At 37.5% G+C, this 16,489-nt stretch overlaps 2 protein-coding genes across 5 annotated transcripts in view; one reads left to right on the top strand and one right to left on the bottom strand.

Annotated features, from left to right (window-relative positions):
- The window catches only part of ATOSA (atos homolog A), an 87,318-nt gene that overhangs the window by 22,288 nt on the left and 48,541 nt on the right, over nt 1-16,489 (top strand). The window contains exon 1 of one of the 4 annotated variants that reach the window (XM_033851689.2): nt 3,188-3,340. The exons of the other annotated variants lie outside the window; for them this stretch is intronic. Coding sequence (XP_033707580.1) covers nt 3,304-3,340 — 37 coding nt within the window. The 5' untranslated portion in view covers nt 3,188-3,303. Of the gene's footprint in view, nt 1-3,187; nt 3,341-16,489 lie in introns of those variants that run through there. 4 annotated transcript variants of the gene reach the window in all.
- On the bottom strand, nt 6,337-8,476 carry LOC117311186 (translation machinery-associated protein 7B-like). Its single transcript, XM_033852561.1, has 2 exons — nt 8,467-8,476; nt 6,337-6,557 (listed from the first exon to the last, which is right to left on the bottom strand). Exons 1-2 carry the CDS (start codon nt 8,474-8,476, stop codon nt 6,337-6,339), a joined length of 231 nt encoding a protein of 76 aa, XP_033708452.1.

The following is a 16,489-nucleotide window of genomic DNA, read 5'->3' as shown; positions in this document are numbered from 1 at the left end:
TCTTTGTTGCTGCGTGCAGGCTTTCTCTAGTTGTGGCGAGCGGGGGCTACTCTTTATTGCGGTGGCTTCTCGTTGTGGAGCACAGGATCTAGGCGCGCAGGCCTCAGCAGTTGTGGCTTGCAGGCTCTAGAGTGCAGGCTCCGTAGTTGTCGCGCACGGGCTTTGTTGCTCCGCAATATGTGGGATCCTCCCGGAGCAGGGCTTGAACCCGTGTACCCTGCCTTGGCAGGCAAATTCTTAACCACTGCGCCTCCAGGGAAGTCCTATTCAGATTCTTAACTTGTAGACTGTTGAAATTATTTATAGCTTTGTGTACCAAGATGACCCAGGAAAAAAAGCAAGCATTCTTCAGAGTTATATAAAGTGCCATTTTGAAATTTATTTACCATTTAGAAAACTGGTAGCAGAGGAAGCATTTCACTAAATAAATCTCTTGGTTGGATTTTACTTTTTAAGGTGGCATGTCTCTTGGAGTTCATTTTATTCACTTATAATTACATATTTCTGATTAAAGTTAATATTTTTTCAATAAGTTCTCTTTGTAAATGTTAATCAGTAGTTTTAGATTATAGAAACAGGCTATCATTAGACTTTAATTAAAAAGTTTAAGAATTATAACTGAAAGGAAGTATTCTAAAACAGTTTAGAGATTATATGTTCTTTTTTTCAAAGATATAGGAAGAAGTTAATTCTGTTTTTGTTTTTGTTTTTTTGTTTTTGCGGTATGTGGGCCTCTCACTGTTGTGGCCTCTCCCGTTGCGGAGCACAGGCTACGGACGCGCAGGCTCAGCAGCCATGGCTCACGGGCCCAGCTGCTCCGCGGCATGTGGTATCTTCCCGGACCGGGGCACGAACCCGTGTCCCCTGCATCGGCAGGCGGACTCTCAACCACTGCGCCACCAGGGAAGCCCAGAAGTTAATTTTGAATTATAAAGTTATTCATCCAAAAATTTAAAAAAATGTATTTCCTTTGACTTCTAGTTGTATGACTTGAGTAAATAAACATTTAGAGCTGATTTTCTTATTTGAACAATGCCGATAATGATACTTGTATTTACCTCCCAAGGTTATGAAATCAAATAAAATAGTATGTGGAATATAAATCAGGCATGGTGTTAGGTAAGCAATAATGTAGACAGATGTAGTACCTCCCTTTAAAGCACTTACAGTGTAGTGGAGGAGAATGTCCAACCAGTCTTTTTGCAAATAATTATTTAACGTTCTGTGAGCTAAGTACTAAGAAAAAAGTACAGGGAGCCTGAGACTAGTCTTGGCTCACAGAAAGCTGCCCTGGGGAAGAGAAATTTAATGGAGACTTATCAATGGAAGGGGTTGTGGGAGACAAGTCCTAGCAAAAGAAGAATAGTATTTGCAAAGACCCTAAGTTTTGAAGAGACTTAGTAACCAAAAAAGCAGTCTGGCTGGCAAAGAGCACCTTTTAACCTTCACAATAATCCTGTGAGTTAACTCCATTTTATAGATTAAAAAACTGAAGCTCAGAGTGGTTAAGTAATTTGTATAGTGTCTTACTGTTTGTAAATGGCAGATTAATATTTTGAACCCAGGTTGGTCAGCCTGACTCCAGCGTCCTTGTTCTCTCTACTATGCCATTCTTTCTCCGAGTCACTTAGCTCAGCGGTTATTGTGCTCCTAAACACATCTTCTCTCTTGTTATTTCTCAGAGGGCTTAGCAGCTCTCCCTCTGGCTAATTGTGGAGGCAAGGATCAGGTTCTTTCCTTACACTAAGGTAATAATAAGATTTAACTCTTATAGGTTATATCTCTTGTTTGTATACTGTAGAACTCCAGAGATCCTAAAAGCTTTTTCAAGGGTAGGAATTTTGTAGATTCTGGGGCTGATATGAAACTGCAGTGTTGTTTGTAGCCTCTCATTTAAAAATAGCCTCATGGTGCTCATGGGGTGCTTTAGTAGTGCCAGCATTTCCATCAGCCTCTCTGCCCTACCCACAAGACACTCCACATAAACAAAGATCTGAGTAATAAACAGCATGCTTCTGCTGTTGCCTCTGCCTACTCCCACAAACCCCTCCTGTATAGAAATCCTAATGCCACCACTAATAATGCATTTTATTGGAAGAATGCAAATTAAAAGGGTTCCATTGCTTTAAAAATTTGAAAAACACTATCCTAGCTTGTGTGAAGTTCAAGGGAAATATTTCCTAAATGAGGAATTTTTCCGATTCTTCATATCTGTTTATGTCCTACTACACTTGCATTGACTCCCCCAAACATCTTCGTAAATTGGGGATGGATTTTTGTTTTTGTTGTTAAAGCTTGTGGAGATAGTGTAGATTGGTACATTGAAGCCCAGTATTTGAAACCTAGGGGTAAAAAAATTCCTATGCCTTCCTGTCTCCAGATACTTTTATGATAGAGAAAATAAATTAATCCAGGCTCAGTGTCGTTGTTTTATATTTTATGTCATTGTCGTTTATGTAAGAAGAGATATTATTAATGCAGATACCTAGTTAAATCTTTTATTGTTGTCAGAGTTTATTAAGCAATTATTTTTTCCTTTTAAAATCTTTTTCTAAGCAATCTGTTAACCTCAATTTTTCTTGCCCTCTTAAAAGGTACTGCATAAATTTGAGGGAGGACTATTTTTAGGCCCTGTCTCATTTTAACTATCTAACTGGTCCTGCGTGATTTTCTTGGAATTTGTGAACTTTGTTGTAAAGTAATTCATAGTTCTAGGTAGATGGAGGTTGATGCTTTATCCTAATTGTCGAAAATTTTTGTATTCTTTGTTTTCAGAGGGTTTCACTTGGTAGAGCCTGATTTACTTGAAATGCGAAGTAATAAATTGATTCCCTCCACTACCCCTCTTTGTCCTCAGTTTTATGTGAAACACTGAAGTAAATGTTTGCCCTATGAATTTCTCTCCTTTTTAAAAGCACCCAGAGATGCACATTTTAGGGACTCATGCTAGAATACTTTGTCATTATCGTTCTCCTGATCTTTCCTTTCACGTTGCCTAAACACAGCTGAGTTGGTAAGAGGAGCAAAGACAACAAGATACCGCTGCCAAGCAGACAGGAAGCTGTAGTGGACCTAGCGAGCAGGGGCGGCAGAGCGTATCCTCCATCCAATCAGCTGTGAGTGCTGTTGCTATGTGAGCTCTTACTCTGCTGCCTTTGTGAAAAACCTTACACAGAGGGAAGCGGAATCAGCACCCACTGCTGAACATTTGTTTTAACCACTGCAGACATCTGGATCCCTCAGTTACTGACTGTATAGCTATTGACAGCCAGAAGGCAACTTATTTTACACAAGGATTCCAGTATGGTTTTCAGTGGAAACAAAGGGCTTCACAGAGAAGGTGTGTAATGAAGTGTTTTCAACGGCTTTATTTTTAAGCTTCCAATTTTCTGTAGCTGTTTACAGTTGTAGTGTTTGATTTGCGTGGATTTTTAATAAATAGGTCCAGGAAAATGATCTCAGGTTGAAAAACATTGAACTTAGGGAATTTTCTTTAGCTTCATATAGCCTGTTTTCTTTGAACAGCATTGCTTAAAAGATTTTTAAAATGCTGATCTGAACAATGAGTAGGGAGAAAAGAAACCAAAATACAATATGCTTACTTTAATGGGGAAAAAAATACGATAAAAATGAGAAAACTGGGACGAGAATGAGGTTTAGACAGAAGTATTAACTGTACTTGGGGGTAGGAGGTGTTTTTAAAATAAAAGCTGTTAAGGAGAATGTATTTAATATAAGTTACGTATTTTTAACTGAAATTCATTGTTTCTGAATTTGACAGAGATTGTCAGAATTTAGCTTAGTGAGAACTTTGACATACTTTTGACATGGTGTCTTTCTATAAAGGATTTGTGAAGATGCTACCTCAAATTGTATAACCTCTTAATTATTTGATCTGTTGGCTAGTACTTTCTCAGTTCAGATAAAGGATAGTAGTAAAATCCAACTGCAAAGGTAGTGGCATGTTCTATTAAATGTCCATATAGAAAACTGAAAAAATAAAGGATTTTGAAGACAAACCAGAAATGTTTAAGATAATATTTTAAAATTAAAGTAAACCTTAATTAAATATAATAATTCCATATCTGACTTAGTTAATACTGCAAATATAGTACAGTCTTATTAAATTGAACTTAATTCAATTTTGTAATAATTGAACAGAATATGGGTTACAGTTTATGAGATCTGGAAAAACCAGTTTATCCAACCAATTATAGGCAAGTTTTAAAATATCTTAGATATAAAGAAAAGTTTTACATAATTTCAAATACTGTGAAATTATATTTTATATAGTTGATTTAGCTAATGATTCTTTTAAATTAATTAAAGCAGAACAGAATACTAATTAGTATATTACCCATTTATGAACAATTTTCTTTTGCTTATCCAGTTTCACCCAGTTGTGTAAGTGGCTCCTTTTTAATTCACTAGGTAACTTATGTCTGAATAAAATTAATATAATATAAATTCCAAGTTAATATTCAAGCTTTATTTTTTATCTCTACAAATGATATATTTTGGAATAGGATTGGTTTTGATATTGTTGTTCTCTTCAAGAAGTGCTTGTCATTAGGAAGGGGTAGCATTATTTTATAAGAGAGGAGAGATATATCTTTTCTTGAAAAGAACTCAAAATACATTTCATGCTTTTGCGCCCATTACTGATCATTTTTAAAGATACATATATATTTATAGTAAGTTAAGGATTTCAAATAGGAGGTGAAAATTTACAAAATAAATTGGCCTTAAACGTTAAAAAAGTGTTTTATGTGAGCCTACATGTTGCTAAACTTTAAAAGACTGGCATTTCTTAGTTTTTTCAGTTCGTTACGTGTACCCCCAAACTTGAACTTGGTAGGAGTTACAAAAATTATGGCAAAATAAGGAAAGCTATTATAGTTTTTGGACTTGGTGGCCTTTGCAATATAAAGCACTCATTTGCAGAGGAGGAGCTATGAGAAGGGCAGGGATGGGAGGCAGAGGTATGCTGAGTAGACCCAAGATCATCAAATGTAGCTCTAACCACATGGAAGTCAATCTAGTTTCCATTTTTTTTTAGCTATCACTCTCATCAACTACTATTTTATTTTTTAATATACAACCACAAAAACCAAAATGTTGCTTGAACTGGTTTACTACTCCCTTTTCCTTGGTTTATTTCTTAAGAATTAACAGACTTTCCAAGAGCAGGGTGATTTCATTCATATGCTGCAAAAATAAAGGTACATGATATTGGCAAGAAATTTGGATCTACTGTTGTGTCACACAAAAGCTTTGCCTTGTGTTGCAGGAGGAATAGTCTTGGCAGAATCCCAGATTTTATTCCTGGGCTCAGCCCCTAAAGATGGTTCTTACACGTCTTAACACATCTGAAAGTTCCTCTGGTCAAGGCTAGTGACACTGCTAGCATATTTCAACTCTTTGAATTTATCTGTTATTTGACAATAGAATTTTAATTGTCTTATTCTGTGCCAAATCTTTAAATTAACTATACTTCTTTGTACTTGAAAATAGAAAAATACTTCAGTTCTCAAAAATAGTGATTTCTTTTTTCTCTTAGCCACTTGATACAGTAGCAAATAGAAGTTCTTATATTTATCAGATGCAGTGTGATTGCTGTAACAGATTTTATTTTAAATAAAATAATTTTTTTTGTTTATTCTTAAATAACCAGGCAATAATATGAAAATAGTATTTCATTTATAGTTCTTCAAAAAAAATTCTGTAATTTAAAATTTCAGGCTGGGAAGGGGTAACAATCTGAGTATTTCTTTCTCTTTTGGTCTTTTGTGAAAAATCATTCCTACAGCAAGTATTATCCCAAACGTTTGATTCCTACAGGTATGCTCTAAGTGCTCTATGACACAATGTTTCTTTGACTCCTTCTTGCAGAAATTCCATCACTTGTTCATGTTCTGAATCCAGAAAAGATTTGATTATTATAGTCAGCTAGGCAGGGAAGTTTTGTCTTAACAGCACTTTCTTTTTTAATGATTTTTTTTTTTTTACAAAAGTTTATTCTTAAATGTACAATAGGTTTCAAGACAACACTTCATTCTAGCTATAGGTGGCAACAGATGTTATGGCAGGGAATCCAGATGTTTAAACAGGAACGGAATTAAGGATCATCATTGCCTCAGGCACAAGGAACAGCTTACTTTTTTTTTTGATAAGTAGACATATTTGATAATATATGGTAGCAAATCTAGATTCTCATTTCTTACCCCTGCCCCCCACCCCATAGATTGTTGTTGCTGCTGCTGTGTGCACATGTGTATGTGTGTGTGTGTTGTTCATTAACTTGCCTGGACACAATACGTGGAGTCTAGAAACAGCTTACTTTTTACCAGATTTCTTAATTCCACCTGTGCCCAGGGGGCCTTTCCTCGCGGCCTTTACTTTTAGCTCCTCGAGTTTCTTTTGCTCCTCCTTCAGTTTCTGCTTGAATGCCTTATCTTCCTCATCCATCTCCTTGGTTTGCATCTTGGGCTGCTTCAGGGGCTTCTTCTTGCCACTTTCGTGGCCCGACGTGGCGCCTGCCGCCCCTTCCCCAGACCCTGCCACCAGATGCCTCTTAACAGCATTTTATCAAGCATTTTCATGTTGCAACAGTGTTATTGCATAAACTATATTGCTTTTGCAAGAGCATAGTAAATCTTTTTTTTTAAATCTTCAGATGCCGTTGTATCTAAAATCAAAGACCCAAGTTTTAAAAAACATAGTCGTTTACTGTACTGCTTGAATCTGATTATATAATCCTTTGTGGTGAGGCTGAGTTATAAGTGGTAGTATGATGACTGTTACTTGAGAAACTGGAAATGTTGCCTTGTTGCTCACTGGTCTCTATTTTACTCATTTAAAGACTTCTGAACATCAAAGGATTTGAATTATAAGGTTTATGATAAGCACAGGGACATTAAAATTATAAATTACAGGAAGTAGTCAAGATAGGGTAGAAAAAATAGCCGGGCCCTAAGGGTCATACATTGTTGGGCCTCAGATTTTGCTGTAGGCATCTTGTCATCCAGAGTATGAAAGGGGAACTCCGCCAGTTATTTACAATCATTGTTATTTATATAATTTTTTTTGCTAAATATTAACCATTCTCTTTTCTTTAAAATTATTCTACATTTTTAAATTCTGAGAATTTTAAGTATAGTTTTTTATATTTTTCCCTCTAAATTTCACATATGCAGATATACTTTTATGCAGATGTCTCAATTTACTTTATGACCCAGAAAGTTGTGGAAGTTTGGGGATTTGGGCAGAAGAAAGGGCAAGGCTGATAGGGAAGTATGCGACTAAACCTCTGAAGAAAGATAATAGTCAATAATGGCAAGGAAATAATGAGTAAATGGGAAGATAAATGAAGAAGAGAAGGCAGAAAAAAATTTGTTTGATGTAGTGTTATTTTTGGTGTGCGTGTGTGTGTGTGTGCACACCTGTGTGTGCATACAAGTGCCCACAAGTGCTGGGCTGACTGACTAGAGTTGGTAAATCCACTGGGGATTTGTTTACCGGGAAGTAACTCATTTCTAACTTTTCTTTTGAATTCCTCAACTTGGATTGGGCTAAGGGTGACCTTGTATTTACCACTCATTGATGACAAGGGACAAGCCAGCTGTCTGGAAGCCAGAAATTAAATATTGTCACATACGTGATGAATGTAACAGTTTTGAAATATAAGAACTTACAGAATAAAAATCTGGTGGTGTAGGGCTAAAATTTGAAAACTCAAACTTCTAAGCCAAAATGTTCAGAAAATGCTCTTTTGTCATTTTAATAAGTACACAAAATTTCAGATTCTTTTCAGCTGAGCACAGTATTTTCATTGCTTTGGGTGGTGATAATTTTAAGTTATTTTGGGAGAGAGGGTTAATCTGGGTTCCCATCCTGGTTTTCATATTTTCATCAAATGCTAAGATTTTGTGATTCTTATGTAAACTATTGTTTTTTTATAAATTTATTTATTTTATTTATTTATTTTTGGCTCTGTTGGGTTTTTGTTGCTGCACACGGGCTTTCTCTAGTTGCAGCAAGCGGGGGTACTCTTTGTTGCGGTGCGCAAGCTTCTCATTGCGGTGGCTTCTCTTGTTGCGGAGAAACGGCTGTAGGTGCGTAACACAGGCTCTTAGTTGCTCCGCGGCATGTGGGATCTTCCCGGACCAGGGCTCGAACCCATGTCCCCTGCATTAGCAGGCGGATTCTTAACCACTGCGCCACCAGGGAAGCCAACACAAACATATTTAGTCTGCCAATTTGCTGAAGATAAAGTTTAGCTTACTGAGGATTAGAGAACAAGCAAATGTAAAGAAAAGACAGTCTCTTGCAAGTGTACTCCATTTTTTCACTGTCAATGCATTCAGTGGTACTGCCCAAGTGGCTTCTGCATTGGGTCCAGAGACTATTTCACATCTAACAAAAAGGGTAGGAGAACCTTTTTAGAAATAAGTATCCTGATTTTACCTGATTGCATTGCGTTGGTATATTTGTTTACCTTAAATCATTTTTTTCTGAAAAATGTCCACACAGAAAAAGAAAAAAAAGATTGCTCTATGTCATTGTTTCTCATTTAGGGTACTAACCCTTTTGAGAATCTGCTGAAAAGTATCAACCCTCTTGCTAGGAAAAAAAATGCATCTGTGTATATACATACATAATTTTGTGGAAAATATCCAGAGGTTCATAAATTCTCTTAAGTTAAGAAATCTTGTTAAACATAATTTGCCTTTAGTCAGAGAATAAAGGCATTAATTTTAGAGAACTGAGGTTTAAAACAAACTGGATAAGAACTTCAGGATATGTATACGAGCAAAGTGTTAAGTAGTGAACATGGGATGCTGTTTTGTAACTTCTGAGGAGGGGGAAAATGTTCTATCATGTACTCTGTACATTAATACTCTTGCAAATGGATTTGTCCTAGGGAGTACCCCATATTCCTGCGCTGACTCCTATATTCTGGATGGGCTTCTGGTAAAGAACCTAGTACAAAAGGACCAGGCCTGGAATGTAATATCTAGGTCCCCAGCACGTACATATCATCTCTGAGTTGCAGACTGAGATAAGAGGAGACCTAGAAGACACCTCCTATGGCCTTAGGCTTTTACCTGGATGCTCTTCCAGAAATAGCTCTGCCCTAGAGTTGACAGGTGCACTGCAACAGATGTTACCTAATTCCATCTTTGTTCAAGAGAACTGAGCAGAACTGATCTTAGTGTGTATGTGCAAGTTTTCAACTCTTAACTAAAAACAACTCTCTATCCACTTTTTATTTGTGCTGGAGTTTTAGGGTTCACACATACCAACACACAGTCAGTGGAAAATATGAATGTTAAGAGTACTTAAAAGTAGGAATCATGCATGTGGTAGAGGGAAGGAGATTGAAAGGACAGGATGTATTTTTGGGGACTAGCCTATGTTGTAACCATATTCCCACGAGATAAAAATGTAAGAAAGACTAAATTAGGTTAAGCTTGAGAGTAATTTTGGAAAGTTATGTGCCAGTTATCTGGGATTAGGAAAGCTGGAACAAAACAAAACAGAACTAGAATAGTGGATTGTTGCTTTTTTAGCACAGGGTCATCTTTTGAGTGTATAGCTAAATCTAGAACTAGTCGTTTTGAAAGACAGGACTTTGTTTCCTTTTTTTTTAAAAAAACAAATTTATTTATTTTATTTTTGTCTGCGTTGGGTCTTCGTTGCTGCGTGTGGGCTTTTCTCTGGTTGCAGCGAGCAGGGGCTACTCTTCGTTGCAGTGTGCAGGCTTCTCATTGCGGTGGCTTCTGTAGTTGTGCAGCACGGGCTCTAGGCACACGGGCTTCATAGTTGTGGCACACAGGCTCAGTAGTTGTGGCACACTAGCTTAGTTGCTCAGTGGCATGTGGGATCTTCCTGGATCAGGTCTCGAACCCATGACCCCCTGCCTTGGCAGGCAGATTCCTAACCACTGCGCCACCAGGGAAGCCCAGGATTTTGTTTCCTTTTGTGGCAGTATTTTCTCAGCTTTTTTGTCCCATGGTTCTTTCTGCATGTGGTATGGAGTGATAACACCCTATATGGGAATATAGGAATATTCCTACAAAAGTGGAAAGGACAATATTTTCTACTTGAGGATTTTCAGGCCCTGAAAAAGTGGTGAATTAGGCTTAATGGTTTACACAGAGCACAGAGAAATTAAAAAATAGGGTCAGTGCAAGTAAAAAGGAAATGAATAAAATCTGTGTAGCTCTAAGTTTGTGCCTGTGCATCTATGATACGTGGCTAAAAGCACAGTTCTGGCAGCCTGAACTTAAGGAGGCAAAACAAAAGAACACCTCAGTAACACTGACTAGGTCTAATTCTTTCTATCTTTTTTTATTTTTTGGCCGTGCCACACAGCATGCGGGATCTTAGTTCCCCCACCAGGGATCGAACCTGTGCCCCCTGCAATAGAAGCGCCGAGCCCTAACCACTGGAACACCAAGGAATTCCCTAATTCTTTCATTTTAAATATCAGGCCTTCTGGGAGCTTTTTCTGATATCTGAGATTGAGTTCCCACCTAAGCATTCTAGTAACACCTTTATTATCTATCAGGCATCACCCTGAATTAGACTATCTGAATGTGCTCCATAAGACTGTCCTCTACTTGAAGGCATTCTCCCATTGCCTTCTGGAGAAGAGCTGGATTTCACTTGAATTTTTTGACATGCAGATACCTCTTTTTTCCACTCTTACCTTATAGCCAGTCTTTAAATTACTTGAAATACAGTTTTCTTTCTAGAGCTTAAGTTGCCCCCAACTCATCACATAAGCAATCAATAGGTTGGTATGATGAATTCTCTGTTATCCCTTAAAAGACTGTTGAGGCCTAGAAATTCCAATAACCAATATGGAAATTAGAACTCAGAAAGTACTCTCTCTTTTTTATTTTATTTTATTATTATTATTTTTTGTGTGTGGTACGTGGGCCCATCACTGCTGTGGCCTCTCCTGTCGTGGAGCACAGGCTCCGGACATGCAAGCTCAGCGGCCATGGCTTACGGGCCCAGCCTCTCCACGGCACGCGGGTTCCTCCCAGATCGGGGCACGAACCTGCATCCCCCACATCGGCAGGTGGACTCCCAACCACTGTGCCACCAGGGAAGCCCCTCTCTTTTTTATTTTTTAAAATGAAAATGTATTTGTCCTGGGCTAGAGATGTGGTGATTACCTAATGCAATTTCTTTATTTTAAAAACAAATATTTCCTTGTCCCGTTTAAGAAAATTATATAGATAAGGGCATTAAAAAAAAAACTCACAAAAACTATTTCAGTGCAAAATGTCAAATCCAAGAGAAGAATAAAATGATAATTATCTGGAAAGGGTAACAGCAAGCCTTTATCACTTTAACCAGAAATAAGCTGAAATAGGCAGAAAACAAAATATGATGGAACATTAACCATTCAGTATTTCAACAAGTGTTTGAGAGCTTCTTCATGCTAAGTGCTGTGCTGGGTAACTGTAAGAGAGTTGGTCCTTGTTCTCATGTAGCTTAGTGGGTTAGAGAAGAGAGGCAAATAGTGATTTATTTTTATCTGTGCTAAGTTTTAGGAAGAAAAAGCATAAGGTACAATGAGCTCTTCTCCTAAAAACAATAAAACATCATGGGAAGGTATAATAGGACCAGATGAGCTGAGATAAGACCTAGGGAAGAATTGTGTATTTAAGCTGAACTAGAGCTCATTGCATTATTTCATACCCTGTTCTTTTTTTTTTTTTTAAACATCTTTACTGGAGTATAATTGCTTTGCAGTAGTGTGTTAGTTTCTGCTTTATAACAAAGTGAATCAGCCATACATATACATATATCCTCATATCTCCTCTCTCTTGCGTCTCCCTCCCACCCTTCCTATCCCACCCCTCTAGGTGGTCAAAAAGCACCGAGCTGATCTTGCTGTGCTATTCGGCTGCTTCCCACTAGCTATCTGTTTTACATTTGGTAGTATTTATAAGTCCATGCCACTCTTTCACTTTGTCCCAGCTTACCCTTCCCCCTCTGCATGTCCTCAAGTCCATTCACTCCATCTGCATCTTTATTGCTGTCCTGCCCCTACGTTCTTCAGAACCATTTTTTTTTTTTAGATTCCATCTATATGAGTTAGCATATGGTATTTGTTTTCCTCTTTCTGACTTACTTCACTCTGTATGACAGACTCTGGGTCCATCCACCTCAGTACAAATAGCTCAATTTCGTTTCTTTTTATGGCTGAGTAATATTCTATTGTATATATGTGCCACATCTTCTTTAGCCATTCATCTCTCGATGGACACTTAGGTTGCTTCCGTGTCCTGGCTATTGTAAATAGAGCTGCAATGAACATTGTGGTACGTGACTCTTTTTGAATTATGGTTTTCTCAGGGTATATGCTCAGTAGTGGGATTGCCGGATCATATCATACCCTGTTCTTTTAATCTGTAGAACTTTGATCAAGTGGTAAAGTTAAATTTTTAACTTCATGAGAGTAGAGATTGTTAGAAAATGTAATTTTAAAAACCCATGCACAAGTGTAACAAACAAATCTAATTTTGAATGAACTTAATAGCAAATTCTTTATGAAGAAAATTTTTAAACTCTTCCAAAGAATATTTTAGAAGGCTTGTATAAATGGTGAGATTTGAACCTTTAAAATGCAGTTTTAAAAAAGTTAGTTGAGGTCTTCCCTGGTGGCACAGTGGTTGAGGGTCCACCTGCTGATGCAGGGGACGCGGGTTCGTGCCCCAGTCTGGGAAGATCCCACATGCCGCAGAGCAGCTGGGCCCATGAGCCATGGCTGCTGAGCCTGTGTGTCTGGAGCCTGTGCTCCGCAAAAAAAAAAAAGTTAGTTGAAGTGATTTTTGAGTCACTAGCTGTAATTTTTGGGACTCATTGGTAAATTAGTGGGGTATCAAGAATGGAAAAGCAGTAAGAGTATTAGGAGAGTTGGAGCACAAAGGATGAATCACCTCCTTACCACAAAGTTTTTCCATGGTGTGGCTTTAAGAATACTGGAATAGTTGGAGAGAATGATTAAAACAACCGAGGTGGGGCTATGAGGCTTGCCAGGAGGGGAGTGCTGGAAACAAGAAAATTATAGTGATTCAGTGGAATACGGAGGGGTGGGATATCTTGAGGTGGCTCTGGGAGAGAATAAGATCAGGTGAGCCAGACCATTGGATGCATAAAGGGCATTAATGACAGATAGCGTCCTTATTTTACCTCGTCTCTCATTGCTTCTCTTTATGCAACCAACGCTTTGGCCAAACTGGGAATGGTGAGGGATCAGATATGGGAGATTGTTAATAGAAGCAGTCAGACTTTACTTATTGGAGGCGGGAGAAAGGGAGGAGGCATAGATAATTCTAACATTTTGAGTCACACAAAGCAAAAACAGCTGTAGTTGGGACAAGTTTTGTACTCTGACCAGCACCCCCATGATTATTTTTAGTTTGTGGTAGGCTAGATGTACCAGGATCAGTCTGTGTTTGTGGACAAAGTGGTACTGACAGTAAATGGGATGATAGTATTTTATAACTCCAAAAATTGGCACATGTAGAATCAGATATTATTTAAATTGGAAGGGGCCATCTAGTTTCACATTCCTTCATTTTACAAGTGAGTTTGTGTTTAACTGACCTTTCCCAAAGTCTTGGAACCAGTTCATGACAAAGCTGAAATTAGAATCCAGATCTTCTGACTTCTAGTATAGCATTTTCATACTTTTTGCAAGTTATTATAAAATTTTTTTCATTTGTCCTCTGTTTTATTGAGAGATCTGTCAATTTCAAGATCTGTTACAAGTATAAATGTTAGTGTTAAGATTTATTTAGCTATCAAAATTTAGGTAAAAGATCTAAGTTAAATATGGAATTAAAGCATGTTGGCAAGTTTATCTTCTAAACAGAGGATTTTAAAATAATATAACAATAAATAATTGCTTGATGATAATAGCTATGCTCGACTGACGATAGTTCTAATTGTGTGTATACTGGCTGAACTAAAACCAGTTTAATCTGGTTCTAGGAAATACCCTGTACTTGGCTGATTGAAGTTGACGATAATGACCACAGAGTTATCCAATAAAACGTTAATTAAAAGCATTACATTAGCATTAAATCCCCCTGCTTGATCATTATCTTTATCAAAGGATACTGTCTTTGGCAGAGTTACCCATTTTAAAGGGGAAATAGAGCAATATGAAACTGCCTTTGAGGAAAAAAATTAGAGAGAAAAAAGTATTGTTTCTTTTCTTACCAACCTTGTATATAGCAAGGTGACATCTTTACAATAGCCATTTACAGCTAAACTGCAACTTCCATTCAAAATAATTGATCTCCCCACATTTGCACAGAGGTTAATGAATGAATCCACTTGAACAAACAAATGGTTAAAAGGGTGGCATTGTCTCCCTGCTTCAACCAGTTGGATCACTGAAGGAACCAGTGGGTATTCTTTCTTGGTGCTATTACATCATCTCATTTTCTTTTTGGCAAGCTATCTTTCTCATTGACTTCTGGTCCATTGCCCCCTTTTTTTTAGAATTGGCAGTTTTCCACTTTTGTGGAACATGGTCTCTACCCTCCCTATCATTGCTCCTTCAAATGATAGACAAGCTTCTCAGGCTGATTGAAGTGGGAGCAGTAGAGAGAGAAAGAGGAAGAACCCCCAGAGAACTGTAGTTGGGCTCTTGGTTATTATTCACACAGGGCCTAAAGTCCAGTAGTTTTCAGGGTAGTAGTAGTTGGTTCCCAAAGACTGGTCCTCAGACCTGTGCTAGTCTAACATAAGCTTTTCATTTGTCCATGGCAAAGATGGCAGCCTTTCTCAAGAGAGACTCCTTTTTCTGGATCATGACTGTTAAATTTTTGTTATTTCTTTTATGAAATGATGGTGAAAGTAAAAAGATAGGTAGATAGTACTGTTTTTCTTTCTAATTTTGCTTTTAAGAAGTAAAGTATTTAAAAATCTTCAGAAGCTTTAGAGAGCTTATTTTAGCAAACTTTAGCAAACTTATTATAGTTTTTTATATTGTCATTGTTTCAGATCATCTTTATATCAGTTTATACATTATTGAAAAAAGTCTTAAATATAATATTGTATGTATTGCTGTTTAACTTAATGGATTTTGAGTGCATTTTTCTAAATAATATAATTATTTTAATGGCTGTTGGATATTCCATCATGTTGACATAACATCACTCAAACCATTTTTCATAGATAATTAAAAAAATTATTTTTAACTTTACTATTATAGTAGATAAAACATGGATTTTCAACATGGTTTTAATTGGTATTTCTTTGCTAGAGAGAGTAAACATTCCTCTCTATGTGTTTACTCTTTTTATTTCACCTTATGTGAATTCTTTCTCTTTTCAACTTTTGAAATAGTAAGTTTAATTAAAATAGCATATAGAATAATATAATATAAATAGGAACACTTTGTCAACCATATAGTATAGAAATATTTTCCCTTTTTTATAAATTTATTTTATTTATTAATTTTTGGCTGCATTGGGTCTTCGTTGCTATGCACGGGCTTTCTCTGGTTGCGGCGAGTGGGGGCTACTCTTTGTTGCGGTGCGCAGGCTTCTCATTGCGGTGGCTTCTCTTGTTGCAGAGCACGCACTCTAGGTGCATGGGCTTCAGTAGTTGTGGCACGCAGGCTCAGTAGTTGTGGCATGCAGGCTCAGTAGTTGTGACTTGCGGGCTTAGTTGCTCCATGGCATGTGGGATCTTCCCGGACCAGGGCTCGAACCCGTGTCCCCTGCGTTGGCAGGTGGATTCTTAACCACTGCACCACCAGGGAAGTCCTCTTCTACCTTTTACCTTTAAGAAATATAAAAAGAAATATATAAAATTTAGATTTAAAACATTTTAATCTGCCAATATTTTCCTTTGTGTGTATTTTTCTCTTGCCAAGCTGAGAAAGGTCTCATTATTCCACAGGTCAAATAAATACATATTGAATATTCTGCTAGTTTTCCCCGTTAAAATTTAGATGTGATTTTTTTACTTGTGAGGTATTTATTTTGATGTATGATCTAAAGTGCTATTTCTCAAAGTATGATTCAGAGATCACCTGCATCAGAGGCATAGAGCTTTCTTATTAAACATGCAGACCCCCTGAGTCAGAATCTCTGGGAGTAGGACCTGGGAATATACATTTTCTGCAAGCTCCTAAGATGATACTTGTATTAGGATCCTATTTCTGCTGTAAGAAATTGCCACAACTTTATGGCTTAAAACAACATACATTCATGGTCTCACAGTTCTGGGGTCAGAAGTTTACAATGGGTCCAGAGGGCTGTCTTCCTCCTTCTGGAGGCTTTAGGGGAAAGTCTGTCTCTTTGACTTTTATAGCTTTCTAGAGGCCTCCTATTTTCCTTGGCTCATGGCCCCTTCACCAGTCTTCAGAGGTAGCAATGTAGCATCATCTTTCACCTCTACCTCCTGCCTCTTTTTTATAAGGATTTGTGATTATGTTGGGCGTACC

This window comes from Tursiops truncatus, chromosome 2 (assembly GCF_011762595.2).
Source record: "Tursiops truncatus isolate mTurTru1 chromosome 2, mTurTru1.mat.Y, whole genome shotgun sequence".
Lineage (NCBI taxonomy): Eukaryota > Metazoa > Chordata > Mammalia > Artiodactyla > Delphinidae > Tursiops > Tursiops truncatus.
This window is presented reverse-complemented; position numbering and strand designations above follow the sequence as displayed.